The sequence below is a fragment of the Phocoena phocoena genome, chromosome 3, assembly GCF_963924675.1.
Source record: "Phocoena phocoena chromosome 3, mPhoPho1.1, whole genome shotgun sequence".
Lineage (NCBI taxonomy): Eukaryota > Metazoa > Chordata > Mammalia > Artiodactyla > Phocoenidae > Phocoena > Phocoena phocoena.
The window spans coordinates 152,823,729-152,839,353 of NC_089221.1; the positions used below are offsets into that span (position 1 = coordinate 152,823,729).

The 15,625-nt window shown below is 58.4% G+C and overlaps 1 protein-coding gene across 1 annotated transcript in view; it reads left to right on the forward strand.

The window, feature by feature from the left end:
- Window positions 1–2,382: 2,382 nt before the first annotated feature.
- UNC5A (unc-5 netrin receptor A) overlaps window positions 2,383–15,625 on the forward strand; it is a 61,692-nt gene continuing 48,449 nt past the window's right edge. Inside the window, exon 1 of the mRNA XM_065874086.1 lies at window positions 2,383–2,452. Within this exon, the coding sequence (XP_065730158.1) occupies window positions 2,383–2,452 (70 nt within the window). The remainder of the gene's footprint in view (window positions 2,453–15,625) is intronic.

A 15,625-nucleotide genomic window follows, 5' to 3' on the forward strand; every position in this document is an offset into this window, starting at 1 on the left:
TGCAGGGGAAAATGTACGAAGTGTGGACATTGAAATCAAACCTTGCACAGAGTCATCTCAACTAACCTTGCAATCATTGAATAAGGTTCTCCCTGGGCATAAGGTACTTTCCTTCCCCAAGCCTCAGTTACCTCATTGATAAAATGGAGATAATAATGTTCATTTAACAGGATTTCCTGTGAGTATCAAACCAAATTATAAATGTAGGCAGACAGCAGAGTCCAGGACACACCATTATGATATCATCTTATACCCCAGCCCCATTCCGTCTTTCATCCTCAACTACTTCCCTCCAGTGCCCAAATCCCAGTTCCTAATCATCTCCCCCTTATTGGAGGCCCCAAATGCAGGTCCTGCTATTGTTTCACCTCTCTCACCCACCTCTTTCCTGGGAGTGGGGTGGGGCACAATGCCAGAGGGAGCAGCCTAGGTACACTGCTCCCCCCAACACACACATATGCGCCCGCGTGCACGCACACACACACACACAAAACACACACACACTCTCTTGTTGGGTAGATCAGGGCCCCTTGACACTGACTATGCACAAGCAATCCCCAAAACAGAGTTCAAACCCCAGAGCTGGTGGATATTTGTGGACATCTTCATCTGGGCTCACATGAAGTTAATTTTTTTAAAAAATTGTTTTAGTTAAAAATTTTAAATCAGAAAATCTCATATACTGATACAATGGCTTTTATCGAAAATTTGGAAGATGTGGCCCTACCGGCCCCCCCCCCCCAAACTGGCACCTGGAGAAGAGCCAGCTGTGCCGGAGATGGGACCCTGTGCCCAGTCCCCAGCGCTGCCGTTGCCTCCTTGGCACTGAAGCCCAGCATCTATAGATATGTATCTGGACATTGGCTGGTGTTTTTCACAGTAGAGTTAAGAGGAAAGCAAAACATTTCTCACAACCCTTCTCTATCAAAAGTGGGAAACAAAAGACAGACCGAGAGAGGGCCTCGTGTTTCAAGAAATACAGGAGAGCTCATATCTCTTTGTGGAAGCGAAGACCCTTCTTATATCGCCCAGCATGCAGCATCCATTTATATTATCGACTGGCCCCTGTAGACATTTTAGTTTGCGACCGTGCCCTCACCCTTCCCATTCTCCTCCCGAGCCAGAGTAGGAACCTCTCTTTTTCTAACCACTCTCCCCGTGCACATGGTGCGTGTTTGTCATTTCTTTTCTCCTTCAAGGCAACCCTCTGTTTATTTTAACCAGATTAGGGAATGGGGGATGGGGAACAGGAGGCTCCCGCAGCGGTCGTTGCTGGAGGCTCCGGGAGACGACATGACTTGCCCAAGGTCACAGAGCTAGAAGGCGGAGGCTCCTAGACCCTACCCTAGATCTCTCTAGCTCCCAAAGCCCGGTTGGTTCCTTCACGCCCACGTCTCCGGCGCGGTGCGCACTCCGGGCGCAAACACCGCGCGCCCTGTCGGTTGCGCTGCGTCCTAGGATTGTTTTCCTTAGGTGAACGGTGCTGTGGGGTTAGAGAAACCTGGGGTCACTCTGAGGTCCACCAGGCTACGTGGCTGGGACTGCGGGTGGCGCCTAGTCTCGCCTACCCGCGTACCTCTGCTAGCGGGCCAGAGCCCGGGAGCTCTCCCGCAGTCCCCTATCCAAGCTACGGGCTGGGTGGCGTACCGCGGCACGCTGACTGCCTCGGAGGGCGGCCGGGAGGCGCGGACTGGGGTGGGCTGGGGGTAGAGAACTGCAGCGGAACCTACCCCGGGCACCCCTGCCCCGGGCCTCTGTCTGCAGCCTGGCGCCGGGCCGGGGTCGCCGCAGCCCTGGGCCCCTCCCGGGCCACCTGTGCGCCGGCTGGCGGGCCCGGGAGAGCCCGGATCCGGAGAACCGATCCGCTCCGGGTTTCAGACTCCTGGCTGGTCCCTGGAGATCGCGTGGGGCGGTGGGAGGCCTCCCCGCCCACCACCCCAGCCCCTCCCCGGGGGAGCCTCGGGCATCGCCGGGAGGGATCCCCGGAGCTGGAGGGTGGCCCACTCGCGCGGCGCAGGGCGGCGGGGCCCCTCCTTCCTTCCCCCGCCCCGCCCTGCTGTCGCCCCGCTCCGGTGCTCCAGTCCGGATTTTGCGGCGCCCGCCGGCCGGCTCCCAGGCTGCGGGCTCAGCGCGGCGGCTGGCTCGGTGCGCGGCGCGGCTGGCGCTGCGCTCCGCCCCGGCTGCATTGCTGCGCTCCTGTTGCCCAGGGGAGCCCACGCGCCGCGTGCGCCCCGCAGCCGGCCGCCCGGAGGCAGCGCAGACCGCTGGCAATGGGCCCCGGGGGTGCCCGGAGCTGGGGCTCTGGGCTGAGGCGCTGAAAGGCGCCCTCTCGTCCGCGGGGCCCCGCGCCCGGCCCGCCCACCCGCCTGCCCGCCCGCGGCCATGGCCGTCCGGTCCGGCCTGTGGCCAGCGTTCCTGGGCATAGTCCTCGCCGCCTGGCTCCGCGGCTCGGGTGAGTCATGCGCGCGCTCTGGGGAGGCTTGCGGGGGACCGTGCGCGCGAACGCTCGCTGCTCTGGGGGTCCCTGATCCGCGCTGCCGGACCCGGCCTGGAGCCCCCGGGGGCCAAACTTTGCGAGGCGGGACGCGGGGGCCGCCTCTTGCTGCTGCGCAGCTTCCCCGCGCGCTTGCCCGGAAGCCTGGGTTCTGCCAAGTACAGGAGCAGCTGTCAGCGCGTGGGGCTGGCGAGTGTAGACACCCCACGCCTGCAGGCGGGGGAAGTTTGCTGGTTGCCCGGCCCCAGAGCAGGGTCGGGGGTTTAGATCAACGCCCCGGGGAGTCTGACTTTGCCGGTTAGCAGATTAGAGGGGTTTGACCACATCCCAAGTGCCCAGGAAATTGAGGAAGGGGGTTAAGATACCTCTTCCCGGCAGCATCTGTCCCAAACAGCTACTCACAATTCCCAGCTTGGCACCTGGCCTCTGCCCACGTCCGGAACACAGTGTCCTCCTCTGTCCTCGCCACACACACTCGCACACGCACACACCCAGGCGTGGAGGCGCATACACTAGCCCCCCAGCCCCTGTAGCCGGCACGATCAGAGCGCCAGGGCCCCTGACCCGCGCTGTGGCTCTTGGCATTCCTGGTGTGTGGGGGCCAGAGGTGTATGCTGTGGATCTACTACCGCGTCCTCCCCTCCCTTTCTCTAAACAACCCTCTCCCTCCCTTCGTGTCCCTTTGGCCACCCTCTCCTGCCCCATAACTCAGCCTTCAGCCCACCTCCTGGGGGTGGGGGGAGTTCCCCTGCATCCTTTGTTTGCTGTCCCTGAGCTTCCACCTAGGCTGAGTTTTTGGGGGCCTCCTGGTCTGTGCCTGACCCCCGTGCACTTAGCAGAGCTGAGTGTGTGTATGGCGGGGGGGTGGGGGGTGGGGGGAGGGTGTCATTCGTGTGATCAAGGGAGCATGGAGTTTGCCCTAGCAATTCTTGATTCTTGCTGGCCTGAGACCCTGGGGGTGGGGGGTGGGGGTGCTGCTGAGCCTGGCCAGGCCATTGTTAATCCCAGGTGTGTCAGAAGGGAGCATTGGGTTTCCTGAGATGGGAAGCCAGACTGACTGGAGATGAATGAGTGAAAGCTCAGAAACCAGCCTGATGATCGAGGCTGATGGCTGTTTCCTTAAAGGGTCTCTGCATAGTGCATCCTGCATCCACCACTGCCTGGCCACCCTCTGCATCCTGCCCCCCTCAGTCCTCCCTCTACCTCATCCCATCCACTCTCTCTCCCTTTCCATCACCCCATCATCCCCCCACCAAATCCTCACTTTACCAAACCCCTCTGCCCCATGACCTCCCCTCCTCATCCGGACTGAGCTGGGAGGCTGCACTGCCACTGGGTGCGTCTTCATATTGCACACATGTGTGTGTTAGGAGTGTGTGCATCGCTCAGGGGTACGGGTTGCACCACTGACTGTGGTGATCTGGGGGTGTTAGAGCTCCACACACAAGGGAGGTGTTGCTAGATACCCAGTAGGGGCCGGGACATGTTTACTGAGTCAGATGCTTGCGAGAGGGCTGTGTGGTCATATCTGCATGTTGCCCACGTGAGCACGTGTGAGGGCCATGGGCTGCCATGTGTGCCCTGGCGATGACGCGGGTTGGCAGTGTGTGCAGCCTTGGTATGCGTGTGGCCAGATGAGCGTGTGTGACGGTAGGCCTACCGCACGTGTGTGACGGTTGTGAGCAGTGGCACAGGTGAGGGTGTGTAGATGAGACGGTGATGGGTACTGGTGAGTCAGGGTGCCGCAGCCCCGGGGGTGCTGTGTGGATTCCTTGGGAGGCTGTAGAGTGGGGGAACCGCATTCCTGGGTCTTGAGGCACCTTTTGGGGCCTTGTGCAAGGTTGCCGAGGGAGCTGGCCAGTGGGCACCCGTGCCACAGGGCTGCCCTGGAGCAGAGCCTGCCTCTGGGCATCAACTCTCAGGCCCATGTGAGGGGCTGCTGAAGGGCATGGGGCCCTTCTTGTCATCTCGGGCCCCTTACTGCTGGCCCCCACAGGCTCCAGGCACAGGTGCCCAGCAGGCTGGCCCTGCGCTGACCCCGGCTCCTCCCACACCGCCCATTTAGCTCCTTGGCAACAGCAACCAGTGAAATGTGTCTGTGAGTGGCTGAGGGAGGGAAGGCTGGCCAGGCGGCAGGGGGCGCCGGGGGCCAGCACTTCTGAAGCCTCCTGCTCTCCAGGCTAAGTGCCCACCCTCTGTCTTCTGATATCACACAAGAGCCTGTCCCTTCAGCACACTTACCTGAGTGGGCCCTCTCTGTGCCCGCGCACACAGGGACCCACGTGTCTCACAGGCTTTTCCCATTCACGCCCAGTCACACAGCTGGCACCTGCCTCCCCGCCCCTGTGAGCTGCAGGCACCTGTGTCTCCCTGCCTCCATCTCTGCACTCCTGAGGGGGCGGGGCCCACGGGGAGCTGGATCTCCTGGAAGGTTGGGCCGAGGGGCATCACTGACTCGTGGCACTGCCCATCCTGATCCCAACAGTCCGTCCCAGTGGCCGCTTCCTCAGGCCCCTCCCCCACCTTCAGGGCCGGTCCTGGACCCCTCTTTCCACCCCCCACCCCCAGGCTGGAGCACTTGGTTGCTGGGAAGGTGTCTTAATTCTTCAAGGCTAAGAGATACACTGCTCTCACTCACCCTGCCTTGGGATGGGGGTCTGCTCTTTGGGGTCCCCCCAGGCACCCCAGAAGAGGGCTGGCCCTCTGACTGGCCCACCCGCCTCTCCTTGCCTGTGCTGGGAGGGGCTTCCCTTAGGAGCCTGGGATTGGCATTGATCCAGGTACCAGACCCCCCCCCCCGCCCCCCCCCCCAGCCAAGAGGCACTGACTGGCCTGGTTCCTGGTTCCTGAGCAGCCAACTTTGGCCTCAGCTGGGGGCCAGGACCCCCTGTCTTATATCCCTTCATCCTGCCTTGTGCTGCTCTGGGCCCCAGAGCTGCAGACTCAAGCCATGAAGTCTCAGAGGCAGAAGCTGCCCTCAGCCAGGGCTGGAGGACTTTTCCAGGCAAAGGCCCCAATGCTGGGCTTGGCTGCCACCAGAGACACATGTATACACAGATGCACACACGCGCGCGCGCACACACACACACACACACACACACACACAGGCGTGCGCACGTGCGCACTGTCTCATGAACGTACCCAGACCTGCTCATTCCAGGCCAACCCTCTCCTGCAGTCCCCTCCTCCCAGGGGCCCTGCCGTCCCCCCTCCCCTTTTTCCCCCAGCCTGGGGCTGGAAACCTTAGAGTCTCTCTTGGCTCTAATCTTCTCCTTCATGCTTCATGTCTAATCTGTCACCAAGTCCTCCAGCTCAGCCCTACTTGTGACTTTGCTCATGTCCCTCTCCTCCTTTGTCCCCTCCTCCCCCAGCCCTTTCTTCCTCACCTTTCTCACTTGGACCAGTGCAGTGGCCACCCCCAACTCATCCCCCTCCTGTGCCTCCTCCACTTACACTAATGCCCCTTTTACCCAGGCTAGAACCCACTAGAAAGCCTTCTGTGGCGCCCCAGTGCCAGCAGGTAAAGTCTGAACCCTGAGCCCAGGAGCCCTTAGGAAACACCTGCATCACCACACATCCCTGGGCTGATGTGTTGGTAGGTTGGGCGTCCTCCCTGGCTCTGACTGCCGGTGGGCTGGGCATCCACACCCCCAGACAAGCTCTTGCTTCCACACACTGTACTTGCCTTGCAGAACCTGGTGCCCCCCCCGCAGCCAGCCAGCCACGCTCCCCATCCTATACCCCAACATCCTCAGCTCTGTCCAGATCCAGGCCAAGCCTCCCTGCTGCCTCCAGTCCCCACTTTTCTGCTTATCTCAGCCCCCAGCTTCAATCCAGCCCCCTCCAAGAGGCCTCCCCAGCTCTTCCTAAGACCCATGCAGGGGTCACGGCACACTGAGGAGCTCTGAGTGGGCTACAGGACAGAGGTACTGGTTCTTCAGCCCTGGAAATGCACATGGGGCCTGGGGCAGCTGCCAGAGGCATCTGGCCCGAGCCACCTCCTCATTCACGCCAGTGCTTCCCACACATATTGCCACTGTCTGCGGCACTGCGACCTGGTTCTCAGCCCCCGGTGTGCTCCAAGTCACAGCCAGTCAAATGCTTATTTTTTCTCTTTATTTCCTCTGCTTGAGTTCGGGTTCTCTGGATAGGCAGGGAGGGCTCTTGCAGCTGGGGAGAAGGAGAGAAGTTTGCTCTGTCCCCTCCGCAGCCCTCCTCATTCCTCCTCATCCCTGTGCCTGTACACAGACTGCCCTGCTCCAGGGAGGCTGGAGATGGCTCCTGTCCAGGGCGGGGACCAGCTAGCTGACGCCCCACACACGGATGGCAAACCAGCTCACGGGAGCGTGAGTCCCTCACACAGCTTTGCCAATGTATGTAGAATAGGAACCTCCCTGCCCACCCGCAGCCCTCCCAGGCATAGATGTTCCCAGGTGGGTGTTTTCTCATGCAAGTAATGTCATCTGGCCCCAGACTTGCAGACTGAAGCCCCTGGAAGGTAGGGCTGAGGGGCACCCAGCTGTGGCATTAGCCATCCTGACCCTGACAGTCTGTCTGGGGGGCCCTTCCTCGGGCCCCACCCCCATCCTCAGGGCCGGAGTTGACACCAAGACTGGCGGCTCTGTGGGCACCTACCCAGGGCTCCTAGCTCCTGAGGCTCAGCCCCAGCAGAGCCCAGCCCCTGGGCCCCGACCATCTTCACCACCTAGATGGACGCCCAGCTTCCTGCAGTCAGTTCTGCTGGCTCAGCCCTCCATTCCTCTTGTCTGCTCCCATGAGAGTGGCATTGAAGGGTCCTCCTGCCTTCTGGGGAGGCTTGGCCCCCTCCTCCTGTCAGGTCTAGTAGAAAGGGCAGTGCTTAAGAGGCAGACAGGCCCGGTTTCAGTCTAAGCCACCTGACCTAGGATGAGTAACTTTTACTCCCCAGCCTGTTCTCACCTTTGTAGAATGGGGTCACGTCTGCTTCCTGAGGTTATAGTTACGAGTTGATGGGCAACATAGAGCACCCAGGGTGGACCCCGACATGGAGCAGGCATGCGTTTGCCTCCTTCCTCCATTTTCCCTGGCACCTGAAGGGACATGAGTTAGGACAGGGTGGAGTCTTAAGATGCATCAGGCCCCAAGCTCATATATACGAGAGAAGATGGTCTCTGTATAAGCTGCTTCACCTCTTGTGGCTCCAGCCCCAGGCAGGAGCCCTCAGGAGGAATCATTGCTTCTAGTTGGAAGAACCACCCTACTCACCCCCCATCTATACACACATCACCCCTGCAGGGCCTGATTCAGACACTGGTTGCTGCAGTGCAAAGAGCTTTGTTTGGGGGTTCTGTGAACATGATGATTTGGGCTCAGCTTGTCCTGGAACTGTGTGCTGACGATCAGGTCTCACACACAGAACATGGCAGCAAAGCAGGGGTGGGGGCCCTGGATGGAATCACTTCTGTTCGGGCTCTGCTGTTTGATTGCTGTGTGATCTTGGACAAATCACTTAACCTCTCTGGGCTGTTTTCCTCTTTGTATACTAAAGGGTTGGGCTTGATGACTACTGGGGGCTGTGCCCAGAGAGGCTGCCTTGTGAGCCTGGGGTGGACTGTGCACTCAGCAGCAGGTTCCCCCAGGAATTGTTCACACCTGCCCAGCACCTGCCAAAGCCACCAACCACACTGGCAGCAGCTGCCTGTGTTGCTTTGGAGCTACGTGGCTGTTGCAGCAGGGCCGAAGGTGACTGTGAGACAGAGGTGGGAGTTGTGAGTCCCAGCGCCCAGGCAAGGAAGCAGGGTCATGCTTTAGCTGGTGAACTCCCCCAGTGGCAAAAACAGGCCTTCTCAGGACCCCAGAAGGTCAGAGTGCCAGTGCCTAAGGCCCACCCTCTTCCCAGGGACTGATGTCAGATGCTGCAGGCAGTCGTTGGTCCCCTGGGAGCCAGAACCCCAGGCACGTGGAGAAGGTGGTAGGATGGTTGAGTTGGCAGGCTCCTGGAGTCAGGGTCTGGACCAGGACTCCGACTAGGGTGAGGCAAGGGAGGGGCCTAGGGTGCAAAATTTAAGTTGTGCTAGTACAGGGTCAGCCCCTGAGGGTGAGTGCCTCCTTACATTTTGTACCCTTGGCACCCCCTGCCTCACCCTCGTCCTGGCTGTGGATCCAGCTCCTCCCTGTACTTCTTTATTTCCTTGTCTCTAAAACAGTCATAAGAGGACCTAACTCAGTGTTGATGTGTGAATTAGGCAGACTGATGGCATGTCAATCTTGGCACACAGTAGGCACTCAATAAATGTTAGCAATTGCTGGTGAGAGATATGGCAGAGGGCACTGTTCCATCCTCTCCTATGGGGAGTGGGGGAGTCCTTGGTTCCCTCTTTGTGGGAGAGGGTGCAGCTGGGGGTCCAGGCAAAAGGGCATAGGCCTGAGGGGAGGTCTCCATTTGGGGATGGGGGACAGGCCTTGTGTCTTTTCTCTGCCCACTTTGACGCCCAGGGGCAGGGCATATAGAAGTCCCCTGCCCCTCCTGCTCTCCAGGTGTGGTTGTTGGCTGCGCCATCCCAGCCCTGTTTGAGATGGAAACAGGGAGATTCATAGCCATCAGGAGAGGCCTAAGTGGCAGCTGCTCCCCAGAGTAGGCCACAAAGGGCAAATTTTAGGTTCCGCTTAGATGGGGGAGGGGACCCCGAACTCCCCACCTATGAGTGGGCCATGGTGAGAGCACCAAGGGCCAGTGCCCTGATGGGTGAGTCCCCCAGATTCAGGCCCCTCTGCACGCCTGGATGCCAGAGCTGTGTCCCTCTAGAAGGCTCAGGGTCACCTTGAGCTCCAGGCAAATACATGGCTGAGGTTTGGGGAGGGGGAGTCAGTCCAGATTGATCCTTGGAGAGGGAGCTCTGATCCCTGTATCTCACCTCTGCAGTACACCTCCCCAGCCAGGGTGGCAGGTGGGACTCCCCGTGCCCCACCCCAGCATGTCCAGCTCAGAGCCTGCAGGGAGGTACACCCCGATTTAGACCCTACCCCCTCCTTATTGGAGCAGAGACCAGATGGAGTTGAGGGGCTTCTGCCTTTTTCCACATCTGCATCTTTCCAGCCCTTCTCGCCCCCCACCCCAACAAAAAAAGAAAAAAAAAAAAAAGGATGCCAGGCACTGGCAGGTAGGAGTGATTCCTTATGGTCTCGGCGTGACAGGCGTGACCGGAGCCTTCCCCACTCCCCACCACGTTGTCCGGGTAGCTTGGCGGGTGGGGGTCGCGGGCTAGAGGCAAGCCTCCTGCGGGCGAGCTGCGGAGCACGTGAGCAGCCGTGGGGCGGCAGGTGCCCGAGCCCATGGGAGCCCGAGCCCAGGGGATTAGCAATTAGCCGCTGCGCCCGCCCGCCGGGGCTCTGGGTAGGGCCGCGCCCCGGGGCCGTCCAAGGAAAAGGGGCGCTGCGCGTCCCGGCCCGCGGCCCCGCCCCCGCCCCCGCCCCCGCCCGGCGCCGGGTAATGAGCACGCAGTAAACTCGGCGGCCGCGCGGAAGAGGGACAGGATCCCTCCGCCCGCGAGCCCGCCCGCGGCCGCCCGCCGGATTAGCGGCTCTTTGTTCGGGGCCTGTTAACAAGTTGCTGGCTGAGCGCTCGGCTGCCGCCGGGGGAGCAGGCGTCCAGCCTCCGGGCACTGCGGCTCTGCGGCCTCCGCTGCTCCTCGGTTCCCGCGCCCGCCCGGCTGCAGGCCCCACTGGCGCCGCCTTCCCTCAGACCCCGGAGACGTAGCTGGGCGGTGGGCCCCTCTGGCGGTCTGGTGTATGTAGCGGCTCCAACTCCCAGGCTGAGCTCGCGGCGGAAAGGAGGAGATTTCTGGGGCACCTTCTGTAGGCTTCCAGTGCGCCGCTGTGGTCCGTCCCATTTTACAGATATGGGAGGGCATGGCTTCCCGAGGTCCCCGCATGGGCATCGTAAGCAAGCCTGGGGTTCCAACCCAGGTCTTTGACATCCAAACTCATTCTCCTCTGCTAAGAGGATTGAAGCCTGCGGCGGGGAAAGGAGGAGGCTTCGGTGGCTGAAACTGCCGTTCCTTATATTCTTCATTACCTTGGTGATGGTAGGAACCGTGGCCGGTGCTGGGCGCTACCTGCATCATCTGATAAGAACCTCAGGACAACCCAGGAGGTAGGTGAGGTTAGTCCCATTTATTAGATGAGGACACTGAGGCTCAGAGAAGTGGCAGAGCTGGGACCTTGTTACTGCTCAGCCTCACCTCCCCCACCCACACCAGCGGGGAGCAGAACCAAGCCCCATGTGTCCATATACTGTCAGGACCTTGTCTGGTGTCCCATGGACTTGAAAGCCCACTGGAGAGAGTCAGGGGACCTTGCTTCTGGGCATGATCTTGGGCTAATCCCCTCATCTCCCAGAGCCCATTTCCCCCCTGTATCCTGCCTCTTCACACCATCCTACCACCAGGGTGCAGGTACTTTCTAATCCTGGGCTGGGATGTCCAGGCCACAGGATTTTGATTATAAAACCCCCTGGGGGTCGGCTTTCCAGCTCTTCCAGGGCCACACATCTTCAGGTGGCTCGGGCTGTTCAGAGCAACTTTCTTATGGGAGGTGGAATCCTTCCCAGTAAGCTCCTCTAGATAGTTCTTGGCTTTTCCTTCTGGGGCCACACGAGGGTAGCTTTTCTCTTTTCAGTTATTTAAGACAGGGCCCTATCTGCCCTTTGCCAGGCCAGGCACCTCCCATCCACTCAGGTGTTCCTCATGTAGCAGGTTCCAAGCCCCCTTCTCTACCCTGAACATCTTTGTTAGCTGTGTCTGGATGTCAGTCCCAGCAGGGCATCCCACTGTGACACAATGCCCTGGTGTGGACTAGCATAGGATACTAAGTGTGTCTGTTGCAAATTTTGAAAAACCCAACCCAAACTGGCTTAAGCAAAAAAAAAAAAAAAAGAGAGAGAGATTTATTGCCATGTGTGACTGAAAGGCCAGGGGTAGCTCTGGCTTCAGGCATGGTTGGATCCAGGGAGAACAGTGTGACCAGGATACATCCCTCATCTCTGCTCTGGCAGGGGATGGGGGGTGTTGGTGCCACTCTCCAACAGCCTTTCCCCTCACAGTACCAAGGTATCTGCCAGGGTTACCAGGGCTACATCCTTGCAGGCCCAATCCAGGGGGAAAGAGAGAATCCCTCTTCCCTTAGCCATCCAACAAATGTCCTGGTCTTTCCTCATTGGTCCAATTCAAGTGCTGTATGAGTGAGCCAGTCCCCACTTTCAGGGGTTATGGTTGCACAGGTTAGCTGGGCCCAAGCCACCTATGTCACTGTCCTGTTACCCAGGCTGTTTGCCACCACTCACAGCTTCTTGTTCATGGAGAAGCGATGGGCACATGATCCTCAGATTTAACCAGTATGTCATCAGTACATTTTACCCAAGTATTTAAGAAAAATGCTTACTAGCACCAAGGACACAGCCTGAGGCTGACCCAAGCCTGGATCAACATTAGCCAATTAATCGGCTGTGTTAGAAAACAATCCTGGCCGGACTTCCTTGGTGGCACAGTGGTTAAGAATCCGCCTGCTGGGCTTCCCTGGTGGCGCAGTGGTTGAGAGTCCGCCTGCCGATGCAGGGGACACGGGTTCATGCCCCGGTCCGGGAAGATCCCACGTGCCACGGAGCAGCTGGGCCCGTGAGCCATGGCCGCTGAGCCTGCGCGTCCGGAGCCTGTGCTCCGCAACGGGAGAGGCCACAACAGTGAGAGGCCTGCGTACCGCAAAAAAAAGAATCCGCCTGCCAATACAGGGGACACAGGTTCGAGCCCTGGTCTGGGAAGATCCCACATGCTGTGGAGCAACTAAGCCCATATGCTACAACTACTGAACCTGCGCTCTAGAGCCCACGAGCCACAATACTGAGCCTGAGTGCCGCAACTACCGAAGCCCGCGGGCCTAGAGCCAAGCTCCACAACAAGAGACGCCACTGCAGTGAGAAGCCTGTGCACCACAACGAAGAGCAGCCCCCGCCCGCCGCAACTAGAGAAAGCCCATGCGCAGCAGTGAAGACCCAATGCAGCCAAAAATAAAAAAAAGAAAACAATGCTGGCCATTCAGAAGGTTTTGCCTTCCCCTAAATGTGCTGTCACCTGGTTCGTATATCTCCATTTGCTGATCTTGAGATATTAAATCCAGACACACTGTTTCCAGTCCGTTTCCAGTCCGGCCCTGACCTATCAGAACAGTAATCTTATGATAAGGGAAGCTGGTCTGGTGTGACAGGTACTTGGGGGTTCCAGCATGTCTCTCGGTGTCCCTGCTCCCCTTGGTCATCTGCAGCTGACTGAGAAGCACTACCAGAATCGTTCCTGGGGTCTGCATCGGGTTCACCAGGTTGTGGTTTTTCCAGTGGACATTTGTTGGGTTTTGTATCTGTCCAGCTTCCATTCCCAGTCCCATCAGAATTCCCTGACCTCTCCTCTGGTATAGCCTTAGTCAGTGTTCGACAGGCCCCTTCATCTTGGCAGCAGGGCCCAAGTGAGACAGGTTAGTAATTTCCCTATCCTGGTTCCTTTCCTGCTTCAGAGCTTGCTTTTTAAGCCTCTTTTCCCTTCTCTCAGCAACCCAGTCTCTCACCAGTACTTCCCCCTTTTTGCTTAAATTTGTGAGAATCATTTTCTGTTGCTTGCACTCAAAGAACCTAAGTGATGCATTCACCAAATACAACTTTCTTCCTTTTTTGAAAATTAGGCCACAGCTCACACATCTCCTGCCCCAAGACTGCTCCCACTCCTTTCTCAGAGGTCAGCAGCGGGGTTCAGCAGGTCCCTGTGCCAGGACCTGAGGTGTAATTTATTAGGACCAAGAGACCTGAACTCATTCGCAACAAACACTCGACCTATCCTGATCTCGCCTGGCCTTCAGTGCTTTCTTACTAGTGTTTGTCCTGCCTCTCCACTTCAGTGTCCTCAGGTGTAAAATGGTGGGGTGGGGAGGCCAGCTTTCCAGTACCCGCCCTCCCCAACCAGTCAGAAGGCCCACCCTTTCCTGGTCCTCCTCCTCCAAGCCCCTCCTGCCCCATGTTGCTTTGGCATTTCCCACAAGCTTCAGCTGGACCTGAGCTTACCCTTCCCTGCATGGTTCTCCCGTCCATGCCTCTCATCGGTGGCTTTGTCCTTGGTTTGGGGCCATCTTTCCATGTTGGGCATGTCTGGTTAGAATATGAGCCTACCTAGATGTCTTGCAGCTGCCCTGACAATTTTTGAGAGTCCTTTTTCCTCCAGATCTTTTGGGATCACACAGCCAGAGGTCCATCTTTGAGACCCACTCGATCCTCTCAAGACCCCTTTCTTTTAAGACTCCTGGCTCCATTGGGGAGCTTGTCTTTAGTGTGAGTTGCCTGAAGCCTGGCACCCATAGGCTAGGACGCCCTTCTGAGGGTGGTCAGCATCCCCTCCCCAGCAGTGATGTGCTGGTAAATGTTTAACAGTTGGCTCTCTGGGAGAGCTGCAGGACAGATTTGCCGATTTCCATGGTGTAAATACTCCCACGATAGCCTATTTTAAGCTACAAGTGTGATGTTGACCAGCTTGCAAAATTCCAGAAATTTTAACAACAGGCTCTCCTAAGCCAGGATGAGCTGGCTCCAGCACATCGCTATTCCCTGGTCACCCCAGCCCTCTGAAGAAGTGGTCACAGGAAGGGAGTGACAAAGTCTCCTTAGGCCTCTCCCCGCAGGACCCACTGACCTCCCCAGCTCTTTGGTGAGCTATGGGGTGGGGAGTCAGGCGCTAGGGGATTGTGGTTAAGAGTCGGGGCCCTGGAACAGTTAGAATCCTAAACTGGGTGACCTAAGACAGGTGATTTCAGCTCTCTGTGCCTTGATTTCCTCATCCGGAAAATCTGGATAATGAAAGGCTCCTACCTCGTAAGATTGTGAGGATTAAATGAGTTACTCTGTGTGAAACACTTAGCCCAATACCAAACCCGGGGTGAACGCTCCATAAATGGGACTGCCGCGGACGCTGTGTGGACAGCAGTGGGGATGCTCACTCTTGGCCTCCCTCTGTGACACCCCCTGAAGTGGTGGTGGGAGCAGGGTTCTTGGTTGACAGCAGTGGCAGAGAGCATCAAGGGAGGACACTGCAGATCTAGAATCTTGGGAAGGTGCTCGTTCTGGGGTGATGAGCATTCACGAGAGGGCTTGAGAAGGAAGGTTGATGTAGTGAAAGATGACTCATCCAGAGGACTTGACTCCTGACAGCCTGGAAGCTGGGGTGGGTTCCCAGGACATGCAGAGTGTAGAGGTGACAGGGGTCACAGCAACATTCAAGAGCCCAGACAGGCCAGGCAAGGACAATCCATCTGCTGACCTGCAGACTGGATCGTGGCTTCAGGGCTGGTCCCTGGCCACCCCTCTTCTTCTACTCCCAACTCTGGGTGTCCCAAGGCCAGAGGAGGAGAGGGACTCTGCCTAGGACCTTATTAGCATGTGGTGGCATTGGCCAGACAGTGAAGGGAAGGGGAAGAGCACACAGGCGTTCCCTGGTGACAGTGTGTATACAGGGGAGCTGGGAGGTGCAGCCCGGCTGAAGCAGACAGTGCCTGTGGGGGACCAGTGAGCGACAGCGCTGGCTACATCGTTGAGCTGGGGACTGACAGGCAGTGAGCGGTGTTTAAGGAAGATTGATCTGGCAGCGCGTGGATGAGAGCAGGGAGAGGCTGGAGGCAAGGAGACCAGCCAGGAGGCTGCAGCGGTCATCCAGGCAAGAAATGACGAGGCCTCCCTTCTCAGGGAGCAGGCAGCGGGGATGGAGTCAGAGAGACGGATGTGGGAGACATTTGAAGGGAGGAGCCTCTGGATGTTGCATGTGGGGGGCGAGGGACGGGGAAGAGGCAAACATGATTCAGAGCTTTCAAGCCTGGGGAAGTGATGTCAGAAACAGAAAATGGACGGGGAGCCTCAGCAGGGAAGAAGCTTAAAGAGCAACAGGGCTCCAAGAGCTGTGCGCTTCACCCAGGGAGCTTCACCCTGCCAGGCCCTACCTAGAGCGTGGACGTCAGTCAGGCACTTTGGCCACAAGTAGCAGAAACTGGCTCTGGTCAAGTGAAGCAAGGGGAATGTAACAGGGGTGGTCAGGTTCAGTGGGTAACCAAGGGAGAGGCAAAGTCATGTCC